A 26,364-nucleotide genomic window follows, 5' to 3' on the forward strand; every position below is an offset into this window, starting at 1 on the left:
AATGTATACATGTGGCAATGGTATTTCCATTCCAACCATATGTAGGAAAAAAGCTCTTCTGAATTGCACTATTTTATAACAAACTTTAATATTTTGTGAGATTACCCTCCTTTACTGATTCAGTGTTTTTTATTTTAGCATATACATTGTAGACTATATTTAATGCTAAGCTGGCACTCAGTTTCAGCTACGCTACTAACTGTCAGGAGTAGCCAATGTTAATGCCAACTGACACATACCATGTGTTGTTAATCCTATTTTGTCTCTAAATCTACTGTAGATTTAAAGCACTGGCCATTAATATGCAGTGGTGAAAGATGAGAGGGTAGGAAAACAGAAACAAAAGAAATGGAAAAATGGCAAAATTGTTAAACACACACCTATTATATCTTCCTTATGCTACATTGTTGTCTGGCTATACGGGAAGGACAGGAGACGTGACTATGGTTTAACCAGGCTGCAATTTTATTAGATGTCTGGGACTACCTGACAGATAAAAGTGTACAGTGCAGGTAACACCATGATCATTTCAATATTTTCCTGGGGACTTCTGCCAACCCCCAACCCCTTTTTTCCCATCCTGTTCCCCAGCCAATCCATTGCTGGGACCTCCCACTCTCAAATGAGGGTTAAGGTGGGCTATAAAGAAAGGTCCCAGCCATGGGCATGCCATCCCTCCCTCCTCTCAGCCCGTTCCACTCCTTTAACAAACACCTCCTTTAAGTTGTTTATCAAACCATTTATATGATCACTGTATCCCTTCCCTGTGGAGTGCCTGCACTGGACATCTGCCCCATACTTACATAATGAGTTGCGACATCATAGCCTAACTTCCTTTCCTACTCACCATTACAACACGCCCCCACCCGCTGCCCTCCAGAACATGCTGTGGAGGATGCAAAAATCTCCCACTCCAGTTTGGCTAATCTGGTGGTGAGGGGGAAAATTCCTTCCCAGCCTCCCAAGAAAGGAGTGGCTAGTGCAGTGCCCACTGTGATACTGACCAAACCTGCTTTTTTGCCACTTCCAAGGTTGAGAGGCTGGGTGCTACTCCATCTGGTCCAGGGAAAAGGGTCTTCTGCTGGGCTTGCCCTTTATCAACTCCCCAGCTCTACTGGTCCCTGAGGGATGAGTCAGCATTGCAACACTGACCCACTCTGCTTTTGCAGCAGTATATGTGCCTCTCCCCCCAACTCCCCAAAAGTGAAATACCCCTTCCCCTGGCAAACTGGACCATGCCCCCGCTCCCCCAAGCTGTGGTGCAGTCATTGGCTATGTGTATTTTTCTATATGTAGCTTCACTCAGATGTATACTCCACAACACAATAGTAAATTTAATTTAAATGTGTACTGTTCACAAAAGTGTAGGAATATAGCATTTAAAAACATTCATTATTGAAATAAAATAATCAACTTGTAATGACATTTGGACCAGTTTGGCTTTTTTAAGCTTTATAGAATACTGTATATGCATGTGTGTGTTTTTCTGTAAAATAACACTTTTGGTAACAGGTAAAATATAGAATAAAAAATTAAATTTAAAAACATACGATCTCTGCATGAATTATGTGAAAACTACGTTGATTTTTAAAGACAGCCTTCAAATATACTTAATGAAAAGGTGTTTAAGGTGATTTCTGAAGGTAAATACTTTTTTTTCCAAAATGTTGCTTCATGCTGTTTAAGACCTCCCCCCGACAAAAAAAAAAAAAAAAAAAAACCTTTTCCAAAGGCTGGTATACTTCTTGTTTTGCCTTCTCTGAAAATGGGACCATCAAGATATTTTTCATATATTTAAAAAATATGGTTCACCTCACTATTATATATAATAGTTCTTTGTAAGCTTGTGACTGACATCCACTTCCTCTTCTCTACGCATCACAAGAGACTGGGCATCTACACAACTTCCAAGCAAGGGGGTTTTAGCAGGATGGAAGAGACCAGGATCTGAAAGTAGGCATGTGTCCACCCTTCATTCCACACATGGAGGGAGAAGTATAAGCCAAAAGATATATAGCTCTGAGGCTACACTGGTGGCCAACAAGCAGCTCTACTGCCGCATCATGATCTGGAAAAGGAAGGGAGGATTCCTACCCTTCCATTTCTTTGGGAAACCTCTCCGGCAACTAAAATGCACAACCTGGCTCTTCAGGCTACAGCTGGGAACTGCTTTCCCCTTCCTTCTGAAAATCTTGCTCTCAAATTCCAGGAAAATGCAGACAAAAATATGGCTTGTGAGACAGTCCATTATATCACTCACAAGAGGCCTGAATCTCCAGATCCAACACCCCTGAACTGTGATGATCTGTCCTTTCCTCATTCTTCCCTCCCAGTGTTGGCCTCAATCTCCAGCTCTTGTCTTAAGTACATGCCACCTGCTTCCTACTTCATCTCATTCCCCCATTCATCCTCATCTACTTCAGTTTCCTTGTTAAATCCTCTGACTTCACTGTTTTTCATCTTCTCTCTCAGATCTGGATCAGTTCCATAAATCACTGGTACGGTGAGCCTCTTGACCTAGTCTTTACTTGCAACTGCTCTCTGAGTTATCCCATTCTGTCAATGAATTATTAGGGTATTACTTCATATTCTTTAATATTGCTCACTTTCATATATAATCCTTCTAAAATTGAATTCTACTTCAGCGGCTTTTTTGGAGATGCCAAATCATACTGTCATAGGTCAAGGCCACCAAGGAGTCCATGTCTGAGCTGGGATTAGAAAACATGTTCTCAAATACAATGCAGCATCTGATACTATTAAACTGCTCTTTTCTGGGCAGAGGTCACATAGGCTGCTCAGCAGAGGAATCACCTTAGCTACATGGAGCTAGCTGAATGACTGTGGTAGCCTTCAGGGGCGGCTCTATGTATTGTGCCGCCCTAAGTACGGCACTCAGGCGGCTTTCGGCAGCGCGCCTGTGGGAGATCCGCTGCTAACGCAGATTCGGTGGCATGCCTGTGGGAGGTCTGCCGGTCCCGCGCCTTCGGAATACCTGCCGTCGAATTGCCGCTGAAACTGCACGACTGGTGGATCTCCCGCAGATGCACTGCTGATGGCAGCCTGACTGCCGCCTCCACGGCAACCGGCAGGGTGCCCCCCATGGCTTGCCTCCCCAGGCACGAGCTTGCTGCGCTGGTGCCTGGAGCCGCCCCTGGTAGCCTTGGGCCTCTAATGACAGTGTTGGAAGTGCTGTCCATGAAGCTACAAACAGATCATAGGTCTTTCTCTAAAATCAAGGGAAACATGGTCATGATTTTCCCAAACTCCAAAAAATAACCATAAGGAGCTGTAGGTGGTGGCATATAATAAATAATCTGATCATTAGGAAAAATTGAGGAGAGAATTTAAACCCTTGTGATCAGTTGACATTTCCCAGGCTCTTTTTCTAAGGAATTGGGTGAGAAATTTACTTTTTAAAAAAATGGAAGTGCTGAGATCATTCTCTAATTTCTAGGTCCTGCACATCTGGGGGGGATAACAGAAGATGCTGCAATCATGGGCTCTGCAGGTCCCACGGGCCAATTCTGCTACAGAGACCCATAGCCATGTGCAATTTATACCATCCCAAAGCTCACTATGGGAAACTGTTTTTTAATGACAGAAGCATTCTGTATTTTAGCTGACTGGAGCACTACATTCTATGTATTAGACAAGATGGTAGAGACTGTTGTGAATCATAGAATATCATTAGATATCATTAATGACAAATGATGAGATTCAAGTTAATAGTGAATTAAACATTTCCTGATGTAATAAAGGTGATGGAAAAATTGTTACCTGATGATTTCCAATGTGGGACTCACCTCTCCCCCAGTCTAATGCATTTAGGCTGTTTCTCTCTTCCTCCAAATATCAGAAGCAGTTCAGACTTGTCCACAAGACACTGGGGCTTAGGCATGTTACTTTTTCTGTCCTCATGCTGGAGTATTTCCAAAGCTGTATGAAAATACTGAATTCTTACTATTAGCTAAATATAAGCTTCTTTACTATAAAGTCTGACCATTATTATTAAAGTTCTGTTTCTAAAGAGTTGATAGTTAATAGATGTTTTGATATCTATTTAATCAATTGTTATGGATTATTTTAGAGTTCAAGAGGTTGCTTATAACCATCTAATATCATCTACTTTTTTTTAACATGTACAATGCATCTGATGTCTGTAGCATGCTTATAACATGTATCAATCATTTACTATCCTTTATAAACAATTTATTAAATTAAACTTTAAGTGCAACCCAATTCTGTATTTCTTAACTGTGTTAACTATACACATAGACTCTTAAAAGGCCATTATACTGATCATCAGAGACTACATCTCAGGTAGGGCAGACTGGGAAGAGGTCCCAGAAAGGAATTCACTAGATGACAAATTTTCCCTTCTGCATCCTGACTTCTTCCTCAGTCTGAGGATTGGCCTACACTACTGCTTAAGTCGATATAACTTGTGTCACCAGACACACTGCATCTGTGCTGATGTATCACACTCATGTAGACTTACCCTGAGATAATTGCAGTGAGCAATAAGGGAAAAAATAGTAGGAAAGCAGGAATAAGCAGGATTAATGGTTTCTGCTTTCCCTAATATGAGTAGCATAGGTACAGTATTTAACTGCTTGGGGCCTCTTTCGGCCAAAGGATGCTTCTGCAGCAGAATCAGGCCCACCGACGAGGAAGCAAAGGGGGCAATTGCCCAAGTGCCCCTGGCCACCGCCACTGCTGCAGTAGCAGCAACTACGAGTCTCGGGCCCTTTGAAATCACCCAGGTGGGCCACAGGGCTCCTGGAAGCTCACGACCACTCCAGGGCCGGGCCTCATGGGCCAGCCTGGGGTTGGTCCCTGAAGTGAAGGATTTGTCACTTCCACCCTGGGTTCCACCCCCACTAAGTTTGGCCCTGGAGCCCAGAACTCCTGTTCGCAGGCCTGAGCAGGGTGAAAGTCAAGCTTGCAGTACTTCATAAGTGCTTGATGGGCAACAATTTTGTAAGATTTTCTTTGTGATGGCTAGCACCCCTTCTGCCCAGGAAGTTCTGATGGAGCATGCTGAAGGAGTTCTGACTCTTTGGGCAGTCTGTTTATTTGCATCTAACATGCTCCAAGTGATCTGGGTTTTAGTCCCTCAGCCAGATTAACTAAATTACTCTGGATACTATTTTCACTTTCCTTTGCATCTCCTGTTGAAAATGGTTCCAGCCCTATAAAAGGAATCTGTGAAGCACTGCCACATGTAGTCTAGTCCATGGATTAATCTGTATGCATGAGACAAGACTAACAAAGAGCAGTGAGAGAGGGAGGATGCTCACTTCCATGACACTCCAAGAATCACTATCTGGAAACTGCCAAACATTTCTTGTGATGGAAATTCTTTTGCTCTCCTTATAGCTGTCTAAATAATTTTCAGATGAATGATGCTCTGTGAAGGGATCAGCAATGATGACAATCTGTCTGACAATTCTCAAAGTCAGAACTAAATCCAGGGAAACTAATGCAATACTATAGAAGCTGCTTGACCTAAAGTGGTTGCCAAAAGTTTTCTTAAAAAAAGCAAAGACTGCACAACAGTTGTACATCAAGATCCTTAAACTCACTACTCTGTCTCTCCTCTCAATTTATTTCATTTAATCTGTTTCATTATTTCAGTGTTGGCATGCTCTCCTGCTTCTTCATGGCCTGATTTTCAAAAGTGTTCAGTGCCTGCAAATCCTCCTAAAGTCAACTGGAGCTGCAGGTGTTCAGAACTTTTGAAAATCAGGCCATTATATTTTGGCAATTTGTGTCCCTTTCCTTGTGTGGCAATATTGTTTCCAAAATACAAAGATATTACAGGCAGCAGTGTTCAACAAAACTTTCCCCATTGTTGGTCTGTCGTGGGATACCATGTCTGACCATAACATGCTCATATGTAGAATTATCATCCCCAATTGGTGCGCATTTAGATCTCCCATGAGAATAACTGTTATATTTATTGATCTTGCCAAGGCCACTCTGCAATCTTTCACAGAAATCGTGTTTGACTTGTTCATCACTATAATTTATTGCACATAACACTGAACTGTCACAAAGCAAGTAGTCAATATGTCTGAGCTTACACCACTTCTTCGGTGCTTTAGTAGCTTCCTTACTCAATAATAAGCCTATGTCTTCCTGCTGTTTGCTATCCTCTCCCCAAGAATAAAAAATAAAGTCACACTTTCCAATGGTAGTTTACCTTGTCTAGTCCATCTCATCTCATTTCAGTCCAACTACACTTAAGCCAAATAATTTCATTTCTCTGAAATAGTCCAGCATGTTGCAAAGTAAGCTAACATGGCAACTCCCAATTCTTGTCTTAACCTTAGCTGTGAAGATTTCCCCTTTCAGACAAAGAACCTCCTTGGGGTTTTGATTCTCCCTCAATTGACAAGATCAAATGACGGCTTCACCCAGAAAGAGCTTGACCACATTGCCATTAATAGGCACTGCAGAAGATCACTGTTGAACACCAGGGTGTATACGAGTACTGATATTGGAAGTGACAACCATCTTGTTATTGGGAGAATCAAAATAAAACTAAAGAAGGCACTACCACATAAGGCAGACAGCATGATACTCAAAAACTAGTAGTTCTTCTTCAGGTGATGGTATTCCACTGAGGGTTATGCGCATACGCCGAGCCAGAGCTTTTAAAAGGTAGTAGTGTCCGGTGAGCCACACATGCACCCTTGTTTCAACTCATGATATCGATCAAGGTGATTAATGGTGGGGTGGACTGACTGCACTCTCAGTTCCTTCTTCCCACTGCATGGTCCAAGTCAAAGCTTCTGCTGTCCTCTCATCCCTTGTGATGCGCTTCACAAACTTTGCATAAAAAACTGTTCTTGTACATAGTTAGCATTTTATTTTTTGTAGTACACCCCTACCTCGATATAACTCCGTCCTCGGGAGCCAAAAATTCTTACCACGTTATATGTGAAACTGCATGATACCGAACTTGCTTTGATTCACTGGACTGCGCAGCCCCGCCCCCCCCGCCCCCCCGGAGCACTGCTTTACCACATTATATCTGAATTCGTGTTATATCAGGTCGCGTTATGTCGAGGTAGAGGTGTTCTAGCTTTTACTGTTAGAAGCAGTATTCCCTAGGATTTAAGGAGCTTGGAAACACTGCTTCGGTGGTTTCCAATCAGCCCTCCCCATTGAGCACCCAGGCCTGGGTACTGGATTAGGACAAAGACAATGGGGTTCAAGATATGCGCTTCCTGCCCTTGCTCATTTTCGATCAGTGATGACCACCAGCACTGCCTATACTGCTTGGGGGGAGCCCAGCATGTGTCCAAGTGCAGTACCTGCCTCTCCTTCCCTGCCCATACCTGGGAAAGTGGAATTCTTTTACCTTAAGCAGCATCGCCACATGGTCTGCTGTCATATCCAGGCTGGAGACACCCCTCGCCCCCCTCTCCCCGCCATACGTCGGCCTGAGCAAATCAAGGAGTGCACCTCCTACTGCAGCGCTCCAGTCCAGTTCCACCAGTACCAGGTGTTATGGACCCCATGCTGGGGTCTAGCCGTGAGGCAAGGAAGCATGTGCATAAGCATGCCAGGAAGTTTTCCTCGAGGCCCAAGACAGACACTGCATCATCCATGAGTTCCAGCCACCGAGAAGCAGAGAACAACAATGCCAGTTTTTTCAATGAAGTGTGAATGCAGCCTGGACTACAGTGAGAGTGAGAAGATCTAAGAAAGAAGAATATAAATATTAAAGAAGAGAATTCAACAAGAATGAGATGGAACTAAAAGAGTTATTCTACAGCAAGAACATGAGGTCAAAGACAAGTAAGTCAGAAGATCAGCCAGAAGAAATGAGAGAGAAGGGAGAGAAAACAAAGCAAGAGAAGCTGAGAAAGCATGCTAGCGAGGGGTTCCCAAAAAACTTTTTCTAATATCCTATGAGAGATACAATTTTAGTCACAGAGAATGGAACATTTCTAGGCTGTGCTCAACTACCCAGAACCACTAACAGTGGAGTTACTAATATCACTAAGAGCAGTTGCTTTTGAGGAAGTAACTAAGGTCATAAACCAACTAAGGAGTGGTAAAACACCAGGCTGTGGTAAGAAACATGCTAAAATGCTAAAAGCTCAAAAAGAAATGATGTTGAGTTACATATCCAGGTTGTACAGAATGGTTTTGGAAAAGTAGACCTGTCCTAACTGGAGAAGAGGTGTTATCTGTCAAATCCCTAAAAAGGTGGGTTAATTTATTTGTGATAACAGGAGATAGGTGACACTCCAATCTGTACCTGGAAAAGAGTTTTGCATTATCATTTTGAATAGGATGAAAACGGCTGTTGACAAAGTACTCAGAGATAAGCAGGCTGGATTTTGATTTGATGGGTCGTGTTCAGATCAGATTTTCACCTTGAGAAGACTTATTGAGCAAGGTTTAGAATACTGGCAGAAGATGGTTTTTAACTTCACTGATTTTTCAAAAGTGTTTGATAAGTGTTCATGGGCAAGCCTTCTGGAAGATTCTGAAAGACTATGGAATTCCAGCAGAATGTTAATTGGATAAAAGCTTGGTAGAATGAGTCTGCATGCTGTCAGAACAAAAAAATGGCTTAAGATTGTTACTGCTGTAAAGCAAGATTGAGCACTATCCCCACCTCTGCATTGCTATAGACTTTGAGATGAGAAAAGCAACAGTTGATGTTGAGGCCACTGGCATTGTCTGGACAAGAGATGACTGCAGGATCTAGTTTTTTTCAGATGACAAAGTCAGACTGGATACTAGCTTTGAGGAACTGAAAAAATACTTTTTGTGAGTGTAAGAGTAGAAGCTACCAAAATGGGAGTTTGAGACCAAGCCTATGCAAATAGGAGAGAATAGGGTCAACACTGACAGATAAGTGAGTGATGAAGAAGACTACAAAAGGTTTACGACTTTTTTTTTTAAATCTAGGAAGTAAAGTATTTCTGCTAATGGTCAGCTCATTAAAGAACTGAGGGCAAGAATTGGCAAAGCCAGTGGATCAATTACTTGTTTGCCAAATACCTGGAAGAGTAGCAGGATACAACTACACCTTGAAGTGAGATTGTACAATGGTATTGTTCTTCCAACATTACTATATGCCTCGGCAGAATCTGGCAGTAGTACACAATAGGAAGCTGAATGCATTTCACCAGCATTGTTTGAGAAGGATTTTGGGAATTCATTGGAGCAATTGTATAACCAACGTGGCATCACTGCACTGCACAGGTCAGCAGACTGTGGACTTAATCAGCTAAAAAACACTCTGGTGGTTTTCCCATGTCATCAGGCTACTCCATGGGAGAAGCACAAGCTACATCTTAGATTGCATTCCAACTGGATGGAAAAAAGAAGGCATGGAGGAAAAAGTATGACCTATCCTAGAACAATTGAAAAGGATGTTGCTATCATGGAGACAATTTATGATGGACAACAGTGGGAAAAATGGGTTGCCTCATGTGCCACTCCTACAAAAAAAGTACGGTTTCTGGTAACTCACAATCACTGAGCACAGCCATTAGGATTTTGGATTGATTTGTCCACCCCCACAGAAAAAGTAGAGGGACTCCCCTCCCACACACTTGACTGCTCTGACATCTACTATCACAAACTTCTTCCATGCCACCATGGTCAGGAGGCTCCATGGAAAATACATGCTTGGGCTATACCACATTTTCTGCCAAATTTCACAACCACAGCCTGCCCTCTCAGCCCCACAGTATGTACAGTCTCCAACCCTCTCCAGTATAAACCTCAGATGAAATGAGAATCACTACAGGGTTCTGGAGAGACAGCTCAGTCCCCTCTACTCTGTGGAAGTGGAAAGAGCCAGAGGCAGCCCTCCATGCACAAATCCAGGCGGTATGATTTGGGTTGAAGTCAGCATTTAAATCACAATTAGGAATTGAAGCTCACAACACATAGGGTGATAAACTAGGGAACGGATGAGTTCTCTCCTCTGCTGAATACTATTTGACTTAAGATAGTTTTCTGCAAGAAGCCAACCTATTTACATTGTGATGGCTTATATCTACAATCTAAAAAGATGGAAACAATCAAAAATTGCAGGATTCATGATGATTTTTTTTCCTAGTGATTTTTTCTTGTTTATGTTAAGGAGGATTTGAGAGTTTCTTCTTTGGAGGTTACTACTGTGTATTCCAATAAAAGATTCACAATGTCTCTCATACAAGTCTCCTCCAGGTTGGGCATAGAAAATACAAAATATCATAAATGGGCTGCAGTAGCCAATTAAGGCATGGCCATAAAATGGAGCTCATAACAGTTTAAAAAAAAAAATTTAAAATACAAGAATAAAAATAGTAAGTCAAGGCAAAATTAAATTGATTTATTGCTAATAACTACATCTCAGCTATCAATGGTGTCTGATGCTTTTACTCAGAGAGCCTAATTGCCACAGTAAGATGGACTAGGGCTTCTAGGATACATAGGGTTTAATTCTGATGTTACCTTTCTCCAGTGTGATGCTGGTAGGGCATGGTCCACATTACATTTCTTTATTTTAGCAAGAAACTTCCTGAACAACCTGATCTTGCCCTGGACACCAATGTAATAGTCACAACCTCGTCACTACTACAGAGCATCAGCAGATATAATGCATTTGAAAGTTTCCAATTCAAACTTATCCAAGTAATCTGGAGCATCTCCTATGTTTAAAGGAAGGACATTAAACACCTTTGTGTCAGGCAGAAGACATTCAAGGCATGATTCTAAAATATATACTGTATCTTATTAAAAGGATTAAAAGGATATTTACCATAATTGGCAGGACTCTCGCTATTGTGATGGGTTGAGAACTCAGGAAAAAAAGGCAAGTCTCTCTATTTACTCGTTATTTACTATCTTACAAATATCCACTCATTACGTGATTGGTATATGATCAAGAGTCTTAAAGCATTGTTCTCTGAAAAATGAACATGTATTTCAAATGGCACCTCCTTATTGAAAAGTTCTGCTTATTAGCAACTTCTTGGTTCCCAGCAAAAGGTTGCCATTATCCAGAAGTTACCAATGTGTGTAAGGCAGGTTTGCAGGGCCAAACAACTTGTCTGGAATGAGATGCACTGCTGAAATGAAAGGAGAACTTCAGTCATCTCTGTTTAAAATTGAGCTGCATAATTTTAGTTATTCACATTTTCCTTGAAATAACTAAGAATACCCATTTAAAATTGTCTTTTAAAAACAACATACACAAAGCAAAGTTGGAAAAAATTAATATTATTAACATTTCTGACTTAAATATTTCCACATAACAAAAATGTTATTTTTTTGTCACCAGCTATATTACTTATATACATATGCAGAGAGTTAACAAAAGAAATAAGAGATTCCCTATCAAAAACAACAGTGATTTCTTTCTTCAGGAATCTGAAATGACTAGGTTTTATAGCAGACAAAGTATAGATAATATTTACCAAAAGGGGAAAAAAGTGTTTTTTGGATCTGAGAGCAAATAAAAGGCAATTATTTTGCAAAAGGTAAAATAAAACTCAACTCTATTTTACATTACAATGAATCCAATATTGATCTAGAAGTACTCATATGAACTTGAAAACTTGATGAAATCTTCCTGCAATTGGGATTACTATTTACAAAATATACTGATCAGCCACATAGAGGCCCATATATTTTTATATATACATACATATATATAACATATAAATAAATTCAAAGGAACAAAGTAAAAGTAAGCAAAGAGCTTTCTGTCTTTGGAATGTATAAAACATGACTTAAGTTTTACTCCAGTGTTTCTTTGTTATGAATATACTTAACAAGTGGCACCTTTCAGAGCAGTACTAAGGCTATGTCTACACTTACAGCGGCAAGTAGAGTAAAGGCACTACACGTGTAGCTACACACCATGGCGAAAGGCAGGTGGCATCCACACTTGTCATTAACGTGAGTAGCTACATACTGCTGTGTGCAGGCAGCAACAAAAAGGCTCTGGCAGCGGAGAGGCAGTGGAACGCTACCTGCAGAAATTAGCAACATAGACATGGGAGGCCGTGCTTGGATATGCAGAGAGCCATGTTGGATATATACCCTGAGGGCTGAGTTGTGTAGGGCACTCTAGGCTACTCACCTAAGCCATGCCTCACCATCTACACTGCTATTTACACCCCTGCTAGCTGGGGATGCTGTGTCTCTACTCTACACACTGCCATAGCTGTAGATGTACCTTAAGTTAACTAAGTAGTTTTACTGAAAAAATAATTAAAAATAAAACCACACCAAAAAACCCCACACACACCATGGTAAAATGCTTTCAGAATAGATGCATGAGAAAATAATGATGCTTTTACAGATTTGGAACTAAAAATGTCTACAGTACAGATTACTTTTATGTTAATTAAGGTGACCTGTACTGCAGCTTACTTCCCATCTGCTATTAAAATGTACAATTTTAGGTTACCTCTCAACTTTGGAATATGGCTTATGCTTTCCACAAATACTCAAGTATCTGCCTGCTGATTCTTACAGCAAACCTAAAAATGGGGGCGTTCAATCAGTTTAATCTCTTTAGTTTGGATTTTCTTTGAATATTTATTGCTGAGTTTGAAGCCTCAGACATTTTGATGGAAAAAACTAATGGCTGTCTCTACAACTGGAATGGAAATAGCCCGGTCACCTCTCAAGAGATTAGCTACATAAATACCATTTAATGCAAGGGCAATTCACTTTCCAAAATTCCTCAAAAGCACCAAAAGAAACCGAGAACAGACTTTTAACACTTTACTGTGCATTGTAAAAATTAATTCTGTACTGCATGCATCTCTATCATAACACTTTTCTTTCTAACCTCAAACATTTTTGCTATACATTAAAAAAATAAAATAAAAAAGTAAATGACAATTTTCATGGTTTTCCCATGAAGTTACTTTTCATCTTCTTTACTAATCACTCTTTCCTGATATGAAGTTCCAGTTAATTGTTCAACTAGATATACTGTCTGTGGGTTAGAAGATGAAACCGCATGTAGTATTACCTGAGTTCATTGATTTGTAGACAACTTAACACAGATTAACTGATGTTTTTTCAATATTTTCCCACAAGCTTACAAAAACAATGATTCTTTTTAAGTACTTTTTGTAAATAATAAAAAAAACCTATAATATATTATTCTATTGTTAATATTTTCAATGCTTGAAGCATCAACTGTAAAATCCATATGCTTTACTTTTTTCAAAACATATGTTGACAAATTCAAGTCCTGAAAGCAAAGCTTTCAACTAAGGTGTCATCGAAAAACATTGCTTATACTCTGCCATTCATTGGAAGATTCTTGAACAACCTCTTCTAAATTCAAAGCACGATTAATATCTTCCCCTTCTTGTTCTTGCTGACTGGCAGATTCTTGTATAGTACCTATTGTAACGTAACAGAGAAGGAAAGGAATGACTAATACAGATAATGTAAGACTACTGCAAATACAACAAAAACAAGGAATGAGGAAGATGCACAAATTACTTTGGTTCATAAAGTAGAACATGTCTTTGAAAAGGAAAAAAAAAACAGTCAAAGAGAATGGAGCATTACACTAGAACTGGATAACACCAGTTGTGCAAAACTGTATATCATCTGCATTCTATGTTTAAGATTGGCCCCACCTACACTACAGAGCCAAGGGGATACTGAAGCCAGTCACTGACCCCTGCTTCAAAAAAATGTGTGCTTAACATTACTACGTATCATGTTACCTACCAGCATAGCCATGAGCTCGTTTCATATGGAGTTTCATATTGCTTTTCTGTGTAAAGCCCATTGCACAGTAATCACATTTGTAAGGCCTCTCTCCCGTGTGCTTTTTCATATGCACCTGAAGGGCACTCTTCTGGTTAAAAGCTTTATCACACAGTGTACACTGAAATGGACGTTCCCCTGGACAACGGAAAAATGTACATAGTAACTTTTCAGGTAACAAAACTACATGGGACAGAATACATTTATAATCCTTGAAGAAAGCATTAACTTTTCTACTTTATATTCATGATTTTGTTAAGTTTGACAAATTTATGTTTTAGAATACCAAGTGATAAAAAAGCTTACAAGTTTGATACTTTTTGCGCTACTTCAGAAAGGTAATATAAATTAGGCCATTTTATTAATTTCTACAAAACTGAACTACTCTCAGACTTGAAAGCTGTGCCATTAAAAAATCATTTCTGCTAGATTTGCAATAAAATACTAAATGTGACTCATGTCCTCTGTGCCAAGAGGTGAATGATCTCCATACAAGTACACCTCTACCCCGATATAACGCTGTCCTCGGGAGCCAAAAAAATCTTACTGTGTTATTGGTGAAACTGTATTATACTGAACTTGCTTTGAGCCACTGGAATGCGCAGGGCCCCCCCCGGAGCACAGCTTTACCGCATTATATCCGAATTCGTGTTATATTGGGTCACATTATATCGGGGTAGAGGTGTAATATAAAAGCAAATAAACTTTTCCCTATTTGGCTAGACTTGTTTTTTTATTTACAAGAATAAACTCAATTTCAATTAGAACTTATTCATTTCTAAACAAACTTATATATCCCAAACACACCATTACTTAGATGGTAGGTCTACACACATTTTATTTTTTTATATTATATACCAATTATAGCACAGTGCTATAGCGCTGCTATAGTTAATGTTAAGTGTTTGTATCAAATAGTTTGTTTTCTTTAACCATTTATGAAGCATCTTTTAAATATACAAATGTAAAGTATTTTTCTTATTGAAGAGTGCAATCAACAAAAATCAATTTTCTTATCTGGTAATTTTCTGTTAGCAGCTTCCCTCTTCATTAATCACTAATGGGTAAATGCTACCCCAACCAGAGTCGATAAAATCTGTAATTTTAATAATTGAATTTTTTAAGTTAAATCATTTTTTTTACTTAAATTGGATTTTTGTTTAAATTAAATCAATTTTTCTTTTAAAAAATAAACCTATTTTAAATTAAAACATATATTAAAGCCCAAACTTACTATAGTCTAGTAAAACCATTTAAATTAAATCTTTAAAAAATATTTAAGCAGTAAATATGTGCTGCTGAAGTTTTAAAGAAAGTCAATCAAGTCTAAATCACTGGCTAAGCACCTGGAACCAGAGTTTGCCAAAATGCTAAACCAGGTATAATCTAATCTAAGCATCAAGACAACCTGATATAATGAATTAATTAACCAAGACACCAGAAAAATTCTTCCAAAGCTGAAGAAACACTCTAGCAACTGATTATTAGCATCAAGACAACCCGATATAATGCACTAATTAACCTTAAGAGAACATGTCTACCTTTTCCTTTAGAGAAAGATTTCCATTTGTAGTCTGGTCATTTACTAGACCAGGGGTAGGTAACCTATGGCACGCGTGCCAAAGGCGGAACGTGAGCTGATTTTCAGTGGCACTCACACTGTGGGTCCTGGCCACCAGTCCAGGGGGGAGTGCATTTTAAATTTAATTTAAAATGAAGTTTCTTGAACATTTTAAAAACCTTATTTACTTTACAAACAACATGAAAGACTGATAGAAAAAGATCCTCTAAAAACATTAAAAAGTATTACTGGCACACAAAACCTTAAATTAAAGTGAATAAATGAAGACTCGGCACACCACTTCTGAAAGGTTGCCAACCCCTGTACTAGACTATGCAAGTGGGCTGAATGAGGAGAGAAGCTACACAACAGAAAGACAATTATCAGGTAAATTACATATTCTGCTGCGCAGCTTCTCTCCTCATACATCACTAACAGAAGAAGTGAGCAGTGAATCACAGAAGTGTGGGGCAGAACAAACAGAGTTTTAATTATTATAGTAGAATAACAGGCAGGAATGACAAGGCATTATGTGGGAACCAACTCAGCTGTAGCTTCCTACCAAAGGAAGCAAAGGAATGGAAAAAATGTACTTTTAAAATTGTCCTCAGACTAGGCTCATGACTTGTGAATAAGTTCTGTCGGTTGGCTAGCATACCAGCTGGTGCATGATTTTAACATCTTGCCTGAGGCAATTCTGAGGCCTTAAGGCCTTAGCATTTTGGACTGAATGAGATGAAAAGACACCTGGCATGTGAACTCCATATGTCTGAGGTATCTTTTAAGTCCCATGAAAGCCCATTTATGTCATGCTCTTCCAAAGGAATATTAACGGTTCAAAAAAAATGATGGAAGAACTATTTTCAGGAATAGTGGAAAAAGGCACTTACTTGAATAGAAAATTTTCTGAAGCTACAAATGTAATTTTATATTGTGGTTATTTTAGAGACAGGGGAATCAGTTCCAAAAACTACTTATTAGAGGTAATGGGAGACAGTTAGAGGCATGGCTAGTCTTCCATTGATTAATTTTGGCATCTGATACTCAAATGGAGAGTCTGATGTGCTACATATAGAATACCACTAGGGCTGGTGTACCTACATTTCTTTTGTGCTTGGTTGTAGGGCTCCTATCGACCATTCTAGAGAAACAATAAGGTAGCCGAGATCACTAGTTCCTACAGGTTTTTGTATATTGCCATCCCTAATATCTGATTTGTGTCCATTTATCCTTTTCCGTAGAGACTGTCCAGTTTGGCCGATGTACATAGCAGAGGGGCATTGCTGGCATATGATGGCGTATATTACATTGGTGGACGTGCAGGTGAATGAACCGGTGATGGTGTGGCTGATCTGGTTAGGTCCTGTGATGGTGTCACTGGTGTAGATATGTGGGCAGAGTTGGCATCGAGGTTTGTTGCATGGATTGGTTCCTGAGCTAGAGTTACTACGGTGCAGTGTGCACCATCCTAGCCACCATGGATGTAGAGGCTCTCTACACAAACATCCCACATACAGATGGAATAGAAGCTGTCAGGAACAGTATCCCGGATGATGCCACAGCACAACTGGCTGCTGAGCTCTGTGCCTTTATCCTCACACACAACTATTTCAAATTTGATGACAATATATATCTCCAAATCAGTGGCACCGCTATGGGCACCCACATGGCCCCACAATATGCCAATATTTTTATGGCCAGCCTGGAACACCGCTTCCTCAGCTTTCATCCACTCACGCCCCTTCTCTACCTACGCTACATTGATGATATCTTCATCATCTGGACCCATGAGAAGGAGTCTCTGGAAAAATTCCACCACGATTTCAACAGCTTCCACCCCACCATCAACCTCAGCCTGGAACAATCTACACGGGAGGTCCACTTCCTAGACACCACGGTGCAAATAAGTGATGGTCACATTACCACCACCCTATACTGAAAACCTACCGACCGCTATGCCTACCTTCATGCCTCCAGCTTCCATCACACGATCCATTGTCTACAGCCAAGCACTGAGGTACAACCGCATCTGCTCTAACCCCTCAGACAGAGACCAACACCTACAAAATCTCCACCAAGCATTCTCAAAACTACAATACCCGCACGAGGAAATAAGGAAACAGATCAACAGAGCCAGACGTGTACCCAGAAGCCTCCTACTGCAAGACAAACCCAAGAAAGAAACCAACAGGACTCCACTGGCCATCACATACAGTCCCCAGCTAAAACCCTTCCAACACATCATCAGGGATCTACAACCCATCCTGGACAATGATCCCACACTTTCACAGGCCTTGGGTGGCAGGCCAGTCCTTGCCCAAAGACAACCTGCCAACCTGAAACATATTCTCACCAGTAACTGCACACCGCACCATAGTAACTCTAGCTCAGGAACCAATCCATGCAACAAACCTCGACGCCAACTCTGCCCACATATCTACACCAGTGACACCATCACAGGACCTAACCAGATCAGCCACACCATCACCAGTTCATTCACCTGCACGTCCACCAATGTAATATACGCCATCATATGCCAGCAATGCCCCTCTGCTATGTACATTGGCCAAACTGGACAGTCTCTACGGAAAAGGATAAATGGACATAAATCAGATATTAGGGATGGCAATATACAAAAACCTGTAGGAGAACACTTCAACCTCCCTGGCCACACTATAGCAGACCTTAAGGTAGCCATCCTGCAGCAAAAAAACTTCAGGACCAGACTTCAAAGAGAAACTGCTGAGCTTCAGTTCATCTGCAAATTTGAACCCATCAGCTCAGGATTAAACAAAGACTGTGAATGGCTTGCCAACTCCAAAACCAGTTTCTCCTCCCTTGGTTTTTAAACCTCAACTGCTAGAACAGGGCCTCATCCTCCCTGATTGAACTAACCTCATTATCTCTAGCTTGCCTGCATATATATATACTTTCCCCTGGAAATTTCCACTACATGCATCTGATGAAGTAGGTATTCACCTACAAAAGCTCATGCTCCAAAACCACTGTTAGTCTATAAGGTGCCACAGGATTCTTTGCTGCTTTTACAGATCCAGACTAACACGGCTACCCCTCTGATACTGGATGTCCCTATTCCAAGTATTCATGGGTTTCTACTTGGTGAACCAATCACATTTCAGACTACTTTAATTTTATTTCTTCATGAACTCGAAGTGAAATTGTAGCTAGAAACCATTTAGAAATCTAGCTACTTAGACTAGAAAAAAGGCCAACAAGCTAAAATGGAACAAGAGGCCCAAAGTTCCCTTTTATTCTCGGATATCAAGAAATATCAGAAATAAAAACTTTTTGTCTGATAACATCAAGGAACTTTTTCTATTGGTCCCAACTGAAGCATGAATGGACACTGTCGCCTAGTACTCTCTCGTGAGAGAAGTTAATGGAAAAGGATGGGGGAGAAGGAGGTAGTATAGTATGGAGTGAAACTGAATAGAAAAAGTTCATTTATTTCCAAAATTCACTTATCTGAGACAATTCCAGTCCATGTCACTCAAAAGAAGGATGAAACATACTCAAAAGGGACTGAAGGAGGGAATAAGTCCACAAAGCACGATTCAAGGTTCTTATTAATTGGGTTTGTGTAAAATGGTCTCATTTAGGTACTGTAACTAAAACTGCAACTTGAAAAATCAATTAATAAGGAGTATAACAGTAGGAATATACTACCGACCACTTGACCAGGATGGTGAGTGACTGAAACGCTCAAGGAAATTAGACTACAAAAACAGAAAACCCAATAATAATGGGGATTTCAACTAACCCTATGCTTACTAGGTTACTCACCACAGAACAGGATGCAGAAATAAAATTTCTAGACACCATTAATGACTGCTTCTTGGAGCAGCTAGTTCTGGAAACCACAAAAGGAGAGGCAATATTTGATTTAGTCCTAAATGGAGCATAAGATCTGGTCCAAAAGGTGAATAAAGCTGAACCAGTTGGTGATAGCGACCACAATGTAATTTAATTTAACAATCGGAAGGGAGAAGGAGGGAAGAATAACAAAAGAACCCACCATAGTAGAATTTAACTTCAAAAAGGGGGAACTATAAAAAAAAATGAGGGAGATAGTTAAATGGAAATAAAAAGGAACAGTCAGAAGAGTTAAATGCCTGCAAGCTGCATGGAAAAAAAAGACCAGAAATACAGGGTAAACTAAATGTATACCCAAATAAAAAACAAAAACAGTAAGAGGACCAAAATAATACTAACATGGTTAAACAGTTGAGTAAAAGATGCAGCTAGAAACAAAAAGGCATCCTTTAAAAAAATGGAAGTCAAATCCTACAGAGGAAAACAGAAAGGAGCATAAAGTCCAGAAGGTCAAGTGTAAAATAATTAGGCAGATTGAAAAAGAAGTTGAAGAGCAAACAGCAAAACACACAAAAACTAACACCAATTTTTTTAAAGTACATCAGATGCAGGAAGCCTGCCAACAATGAGTGGGGCCACTGGACAATCATGGTACTAAAGGAGCACTCAAGAAAGACGAGGCCATTGTGGAGAAGCTAAGTGAATTCTTTCCTTTAGTCTTCATTGCAGCGAATGGGAGAGATTCCCAACCCTGAGCCACTCTTTTTCGATGAAAAATCTGAGTAACTGCTGCACACTGAGGTTTCAGTAGAGTATATTTTGGAACAAACTGATAAATTAAACGGTAATAAATCACTAGGACCAGATGGTATTCCTCCAAGAGTTTTGAAGGAACTCAGATATAATACTGAAGAACTCACTGTGGAACATAACCTATCAATTAAATCAGCCTCTATACCAGATGACTGTAGGATTACTCACATAATGCCAATTTAAACAAACAAAAAAAGGCTCCAGAGACAATTTTAGCAAATAAATGCTGGTAAGCCTAACTTCAGTACCAGACAAACTGGTTGAAAACTATAGTAAAGAACAGAATTATCAGACACATACATGAACGCAATATATTGGGGATGAGTCAACATGGCTTTTGTAAAGGGAAATCATGTCTCACCAATGTATCAGAATTCTTTGAGGGCATCAACAAGCATGTGAACAAGGGTGATCCAGTTGGTATAGTATATCTTGATTTTTGGAAAGCCTTTACCAAGATCCCTCACCAAAGGCTCTTAAGCAAAGTAAGCAGTCAAGGGATAAGAGAGAAGGTCCTCTCAAGGATCAGTAACTGGTTAAAAGACAGAAAGCAAAGAGTAGAAATAAAGGGTCAGTTTTCACAATGGAAGGTAGTAGTAGTAGTAGGGTCCTGATCAAGGATCTGTACTGGGACTTGTGCTGCTCAATATATTCATAAATGATTTGGAAAAGGAGGTAAAAAGTGAAGTGGCTAAGGTCGCTGATGATACAAAATTAATCAAGACAGTTAAGTCCAAAGCTCACTGTGAAGAGTTGCAAAGAGATCTCACTAAACTGGATGACTAGGCAACAAAATGTCAGATGAAATTCAATTTTGACAAATGCAAAGTAATGCACACTGAAATAATCCCTACTATACATACAAAACGATGAGGTCTAAATTAGCTGTTACCACTCAAGACACACACCAGTCATCATAGCTACTTCTCTGAGAACATCTGCTCCATGTGCAGCGGCAGACAAAAGAAGCTAATAAAATATCAGGAAGTGTTAGGGAAAGGGATACATAATATGATAGAAAATATCATGCCACTATATAAATCCATGGTATGCCTACATCTTGAAGACTGTGTGCCGTTCTGGTCACCCCATCTCAAAAACAATACATTAGAACCGGAAAAATTATACAGAAGGGCAACAAAAATGTTTAGGGGTATGGAACAGTTTCCATATGAGGAGAGATGAAAAAGACTAAGACTGTTCCGCTCAGGAGAGAGATGACTAAGGGGAAATATGACAGAGAACTTTAAATAATGCATGTGTGGAGAAAATGAACAGGGAAATGTTATTTACCCCTTCACATAACAAAAGAACCAACAGGGTACACTCAATGAAATAACATAAGGAAATAATTCACACAATGCATAGTCAGCTTGTGGAACTCATTGCCAGGGAATGTTGTGAACGCCAAAAGTATAACTGAGTTCAAAAAGGTATTGGATAAATTCATGGAAGACAGGGCCATCAATGGCTATGAGCCAAGATGGTTAGGGACATAACCCATGTTCCAGGTGTCCCTAAACTTCTGACTGCCAGAAACTGGGAACAGACAACAGTGGATTGATCACTCTATAATTGCTCTGTCCATTCTCTCTGAAGCATCTGGCACTATTCACTATCGGAAGACAGGATACTGGGCTACATGGACCATGGTCTGACCCAGTATGGCCATTATGTTCACGAATATACCCGAAAGCCTGATGTCACAGAAGCATCTTTGTTTCCGGATCCTGGAATTATAATCTAAGCATCTGAATCAGTAAAGAAAATTGAAGAGAGCATTTATACAAAATAAATGTAGTTGGTCACTTATTTTCTGTATTCCCTTTGCTATTTCAAAAATTAATGTATGACTATTAGGGCTGTCAAGTGATTAAAAAATTAATCACAATCGTGCTGTTAATAATGTAATACTATTTATTTAAATTTTTTGGATGTTTTCTACATTTTCAAATATATTGATTTCAATTACAACAGAATACAAAGCGTGCAGTGCTCACTTCATATTTATTTTTTATTACAAACATTTGCACTGTAAAAAAAACTTCAATTCACCTCATTTAAGTACTGTAGTGCAATCTCTAAGTTGAAATTAGAAATGTAAAATTATGTACAAAAGAATAACTTCACTTAACAAAACAATGTAAAACTGTAGAGCCTACAAGTCCACTCAGTCCTTGGTCAGCCAATCACTCAGACAAACAAGCATTCAGTATTGGGAGGAGGAAGGAAGTAAGCAAAGACTTGTGCAGGAGGAGGGCCTGGGAAGACAGCAGGTGACAATGGGGAGGAACAAGCAATAATTTGTGCAGGAGGAGGGTGAGGAAGGTGTCTTGTGCTGCTTCCGGAAGGGTGGTTTCTGGTACTGGGCTCACCAGGCTCGACTCCTTTTACTGAGCTAGGTGGGCTCTCTTCAGCTGAGTAAGCCCTTGTTTGCAAGGGAGGGTGGATTTTACTTCAGGGACTCATCATACTGCAGGGAAGGAGACGCTGAGCTCACCAGGCCCATGTTCGTTATGGGGTACCCCCAGAGCGAATGGCCGGCTAGGGCAATGGGGCACGATGCAGGGGGATTGGTCCCGTGAGTGAGGGGCCAGCCAGGAACAATAGGGTACAGGCTGGCTGGGTGACAACATGTCCTATTTTGGCCAGGACAGGCCCCTTTTTCAGCTCTGTCCCAGCCATCCCTACTTTTTCACCGAAATTGGGCATTTTTTCCTGGCTGCAAGGCAGAGCAGAGGGTGGCAGCTACTCCCTGGTGATCAGCTGAAGGCAGCACTGCCCGCCAGCAGGAAAGTGGAGAAATCCGCTGCTGGCGGGCAGTGCTGGCTTCAGAGCTGAACCCTGAGTGGCGCAGGGCTTGCGGGTGAGGGGGAGAAAGAGAGATCAGCCTCTGACAGGGAAGGCACGGAGCTCAGGGGGAAGGGCATCAGCCTCAGCCAGGGGAGGCGCAGAGGTCAGGGGTGGGGATCAGCCTCAGCTGGGGGAGGTGTGGAGCTCAGGGGGAGGGCGGTGAGAAAGAGATCAGCCTCAGCTGGGGAAGGCGTGGATCTTGGGGGGGAAAGGGGGAAGCACTCCCCCCTTCCTTTTTTTTGCTCCGCCAGCTGCACTCCCCCCATCTCCCTGTCTGCCATGTGTCCCGGTATTTTCTTCCTCTCATCTAGTCACCCTACAAGGGAGAGCCCTGGCCATCCTGTTTTTACTTTAAAAAATATGGTCACCCTGGGTGGGTATGTGGGTGTGTCAAGAGCTCTACTTTGCTGCTGGAGCTGGGATAAGAACCACTTCTTTCTCTAAAGCTTATGCTCCAATACTTCTGTTAGTCTATAAGGTGCCACAGGACTCTCTGTCACTTCTTTCTCTAGCCTCTTTTCTTCTCGCTCTCTTGTCATAGCTTGTGTTACTGCACCTGACCAACAGGAGCTCCAGAGCAGCTCATGCTGCCCTCCTGCCCAGAGGGTCTGCAATTAACATGTGTTAAAAAAATTTACAGTAGTTAACTGACAGCCCTAATGACTATATTTCCTCTTATCAATACAATCTCTGCTCCTCTGTTACTTGCTAGTTTTGTGTTGGGAGCACACTGCCTGTACTTCCTTTCACTCAGACTTTTTCCCCATCTTCCTATTCACAGGACGTAGCAGCTGCTGAAGACTACCTTCCATACAGGCCATTTCAGGATCCTACTTTCAAGGTGCAGTTTTAGATACATCATGTAGCAAGTAGTAATAGGCTTAAATTGCAGCTGGAGAGATTTAGGTGGACATTCAGAAAAACTTCCTGTCAGGATGGTTAAGCACTGGAATAAATTGCCTAGGGAGATTGTGGAATCTCCGTCAATGGAGATTTTTAAGAGCAGGTTAGACAAACACCAGTCAGGATGGTCTAGATAGTATTTACTCCTGCCATGAGGGCAGGGGACTGGACTAGATGACCTCTCAAGGTCCCTTCCAGTCCTATGAGTCTATGTAAATTAGACAATTTTACACAAAATTTATTAAAGACAGCAGTGTCCAACCTTTTCAGCCTGAGGGTCAAATATTATTTTAAAAAGGTTAAGAGACACAAACTACTGAGGGGCAGAGAATTGTTCCACTCCCTTACCAATACTCAGGCACCACAAAGGGGGGAAATAATTTAAAAATCCCATGTTGGGATACTTCGACTATGAGAAAGTCCCTAAAAAGCACAGAGTTATCCCCTATATCTCCCTCCCTGCAGCCTCTGGTGCAGAGCAGCCTGCAGAGGGCAAGGAGAGGGTGGCTGAAGGCTGCACTCTGGTTATCCTTCAGGTGGTGCCATCATCTCTAGGGAACTACTGCCATCTGATCACTTAATGCAAATTAGAGACAGAGAATCGGGGAGCTATAACTAAAGATTGGTTCTCAGCTTCTCCTCCTTTTTGCGCTCTCCTTGGCTGCCCTGGGTTTCTAGCTGTGTACTTGAAAGGAGCAATTCTTTGCTAGAAACTCCCCTCTTGGGCACAGTAAATCAAGCTTCTGCCCTGACATCCTTGGGCCTCCCACAGCCCAGCAGGGAAGCAGAAAATTGAGTATTCAGTTAGTAACTTACTTCCCTGTTTTTGCAATCCAACAGCCAGCTGGGCTGCTACTGAGCAACAGGTAGAGGTGAAAAGACAGCAGCTGCTCAGAGCTTATGCCAGAGCTGATTGTAAGGCCTTGTCCACACCACCACTTGAATCGATATGTCAAAAAAAAAAAACAACAAAAAAAAAAAAACCAACCCTGAGCAGCGTAACTTACATCTACTTAACGCGGTGTCTATACTACACTATGTCTGTGGGAGATGCTCTCCCATCAACATAGCTTCTGCCTCTCGTTGAGGTGGATTAGAACTCTCCCGTTGACTTACCGCGTCTTCATCAGAGCTCATAAATTGCAGCGGCACTGATTTAGAGCAGTAATGAAGACAAGCCCTAAGATGTAGAGGAGGCAGTATAAGGCACCTGTAAGTGTGGCTCCTCCAACCTGTCTCCCTGTAGCAGGAACCTGTGTCACAGGTTGGACATCACTGAATTTAAATAAATTAGTGTAAATATTTTCTTGGAGACTATAGTACAAACTATGTAAAAGAAATCATGTACTTACTGCCTCTACAGTCTTGGAAAACAATCCACCACGGAGTCAGACACTAGTATTAAGTTTGAGGAAACAAATAATCTTTAAATGACAATGGAGTATGATTCATGGGACAGAATTCATGTAGGCAGACGGTGCCTACTTGTGTGTGCACCACTACTGGCAGTTCTTTTTCTTTGCTTTTTGCTGTGTTCAGATATTAAGGGCTCTAGCTTTTCTCCAACAATCCTGAGACATAGAAGTTTTTTTATTATTATTATTTATGAAAACTGATATTCTTATATGTCCATATGAATCCAGGAGCAGCTTTAAGTAAAATATTAAATATCACAAGATCCACAATAAAATCGCAAAAGCAGGCAACAATGTAAATATTACCTGTGTGTATGCGGCTGTGCCTCTCCAGCTGACTTGGTTTAGCAAAAGCCTTTTCACAAGTATCACATTTAAACACTCGTGGCTTCTGGGAACTTAGCGAAGGTCCAGCCTGATGGGTTTGCATGTGCTCCTAATCAAAATATGGAAGAGGAAATGGCTTTATAAATTCATTTTTTAACAAACATGTTTGTTTATATTTTTGGATCAATAGCAGAAGGCTTTAGTCATCAATAGAAATAAGACTGAGGAAGGCAGAAGCTGATATTCTGGTCTTTAAAAATGGCAGAGGTCATTTTCTAAATGAAATCTGAGTAATGGTTAAGTGATGTAAGAAGATTTTCTTTGTCATTCCATGTAGTTTATATACTTTTGTTATCACAGTTAACAGGCTAAGCATTCATCTGGCATTTGAGAAGTCCTTTCTCACACCCAGAAGGCATATTTTTGAGCAAATGAGATTTAGCCTTCAACATTTGGTTCATTAATGGTGTTTATAATAGGGATTTCTGAAATGCACTGCAAATGGTGGATTTTTTATTGCTTTGTGTGTTAACTGAACATTGAACATATGAGGCACTCTTGTACATATTAGACAGTAAAGCAAAATAAAGCCATCCATTTGTGCGACACTATTCCTTGTAATTGTTTCTATGTTTTCTTTAACCAAATCTCTTTCCTCTTCACTGTTTACATCTAGAGCCCACAAAAAGGGTTTCTAACAGAAGCAGCTTCTGGGATTCTTGTAGTATTCGATATAATGTCAAATTCTGCCCACAGATATAAGGAAACAACACTTTATAGGACATAATTTTCAACACTTCATTTTTTACATATTTGATCCCACGACTCATCCTTTTAATTCTTCCCTGATGCTGTATATGCATGGGCATGCAGGCACATTAAATAATATCA

General features: G+C 40.6%; 1 protein-coding gene across 11 annotated transcripts in view; it reads right to left on the reverse strand.

Moving 5' to 3' along the window:
* Window positions 1–11,228: 11,228 nt before the first annotated feature.
* The window catches only part of ZNF236 (zinc finger protein 236), a 192,479-nt gene continuing 177,343 nt past the window's right edge, over window positions 11,229–26,364 (reverse strand). For 9 of the 11 annotated variants that reach the window (XM_050941761.1, XM_050941762.1, XM_050941767.1 and 6 more), the window contains 3 exons: window positions 25,453–25,582; window positions 13,729–13,905; window positions 11,229–13,392 (listed from right to left, as the gene is read on the reverse strand). In XM_050941761.1, coding sequence (XP_050797718.1) covers window positions 13,265–13,392; window positions 13,729–13,905; window positions 25,453–25,582 — 435 coding nt within the window. In that variant the 3' untranslated portion in view covers window positions 11,229–13,264. The other 2 variants (XM_050941765.1, XM_050941769.1) reach the window with 2 other exon arrangements.

Source organism: Gopherus flavomarginatus, chromosome 2 (genome assembly GCF_025201925.1).
Source record: "Gopherus flavomarginatus isolate rGopFla2 chromosome 2, rGopFla2.mat.asm, whole genome shotgun sequence".
NCBI classification, from domain to species: domain Eukaryota; kingdom Metazoa; phylum Chordata; order Testudines; family Testudinidae; genus Gopherus; species Gopherus flavomarginatus.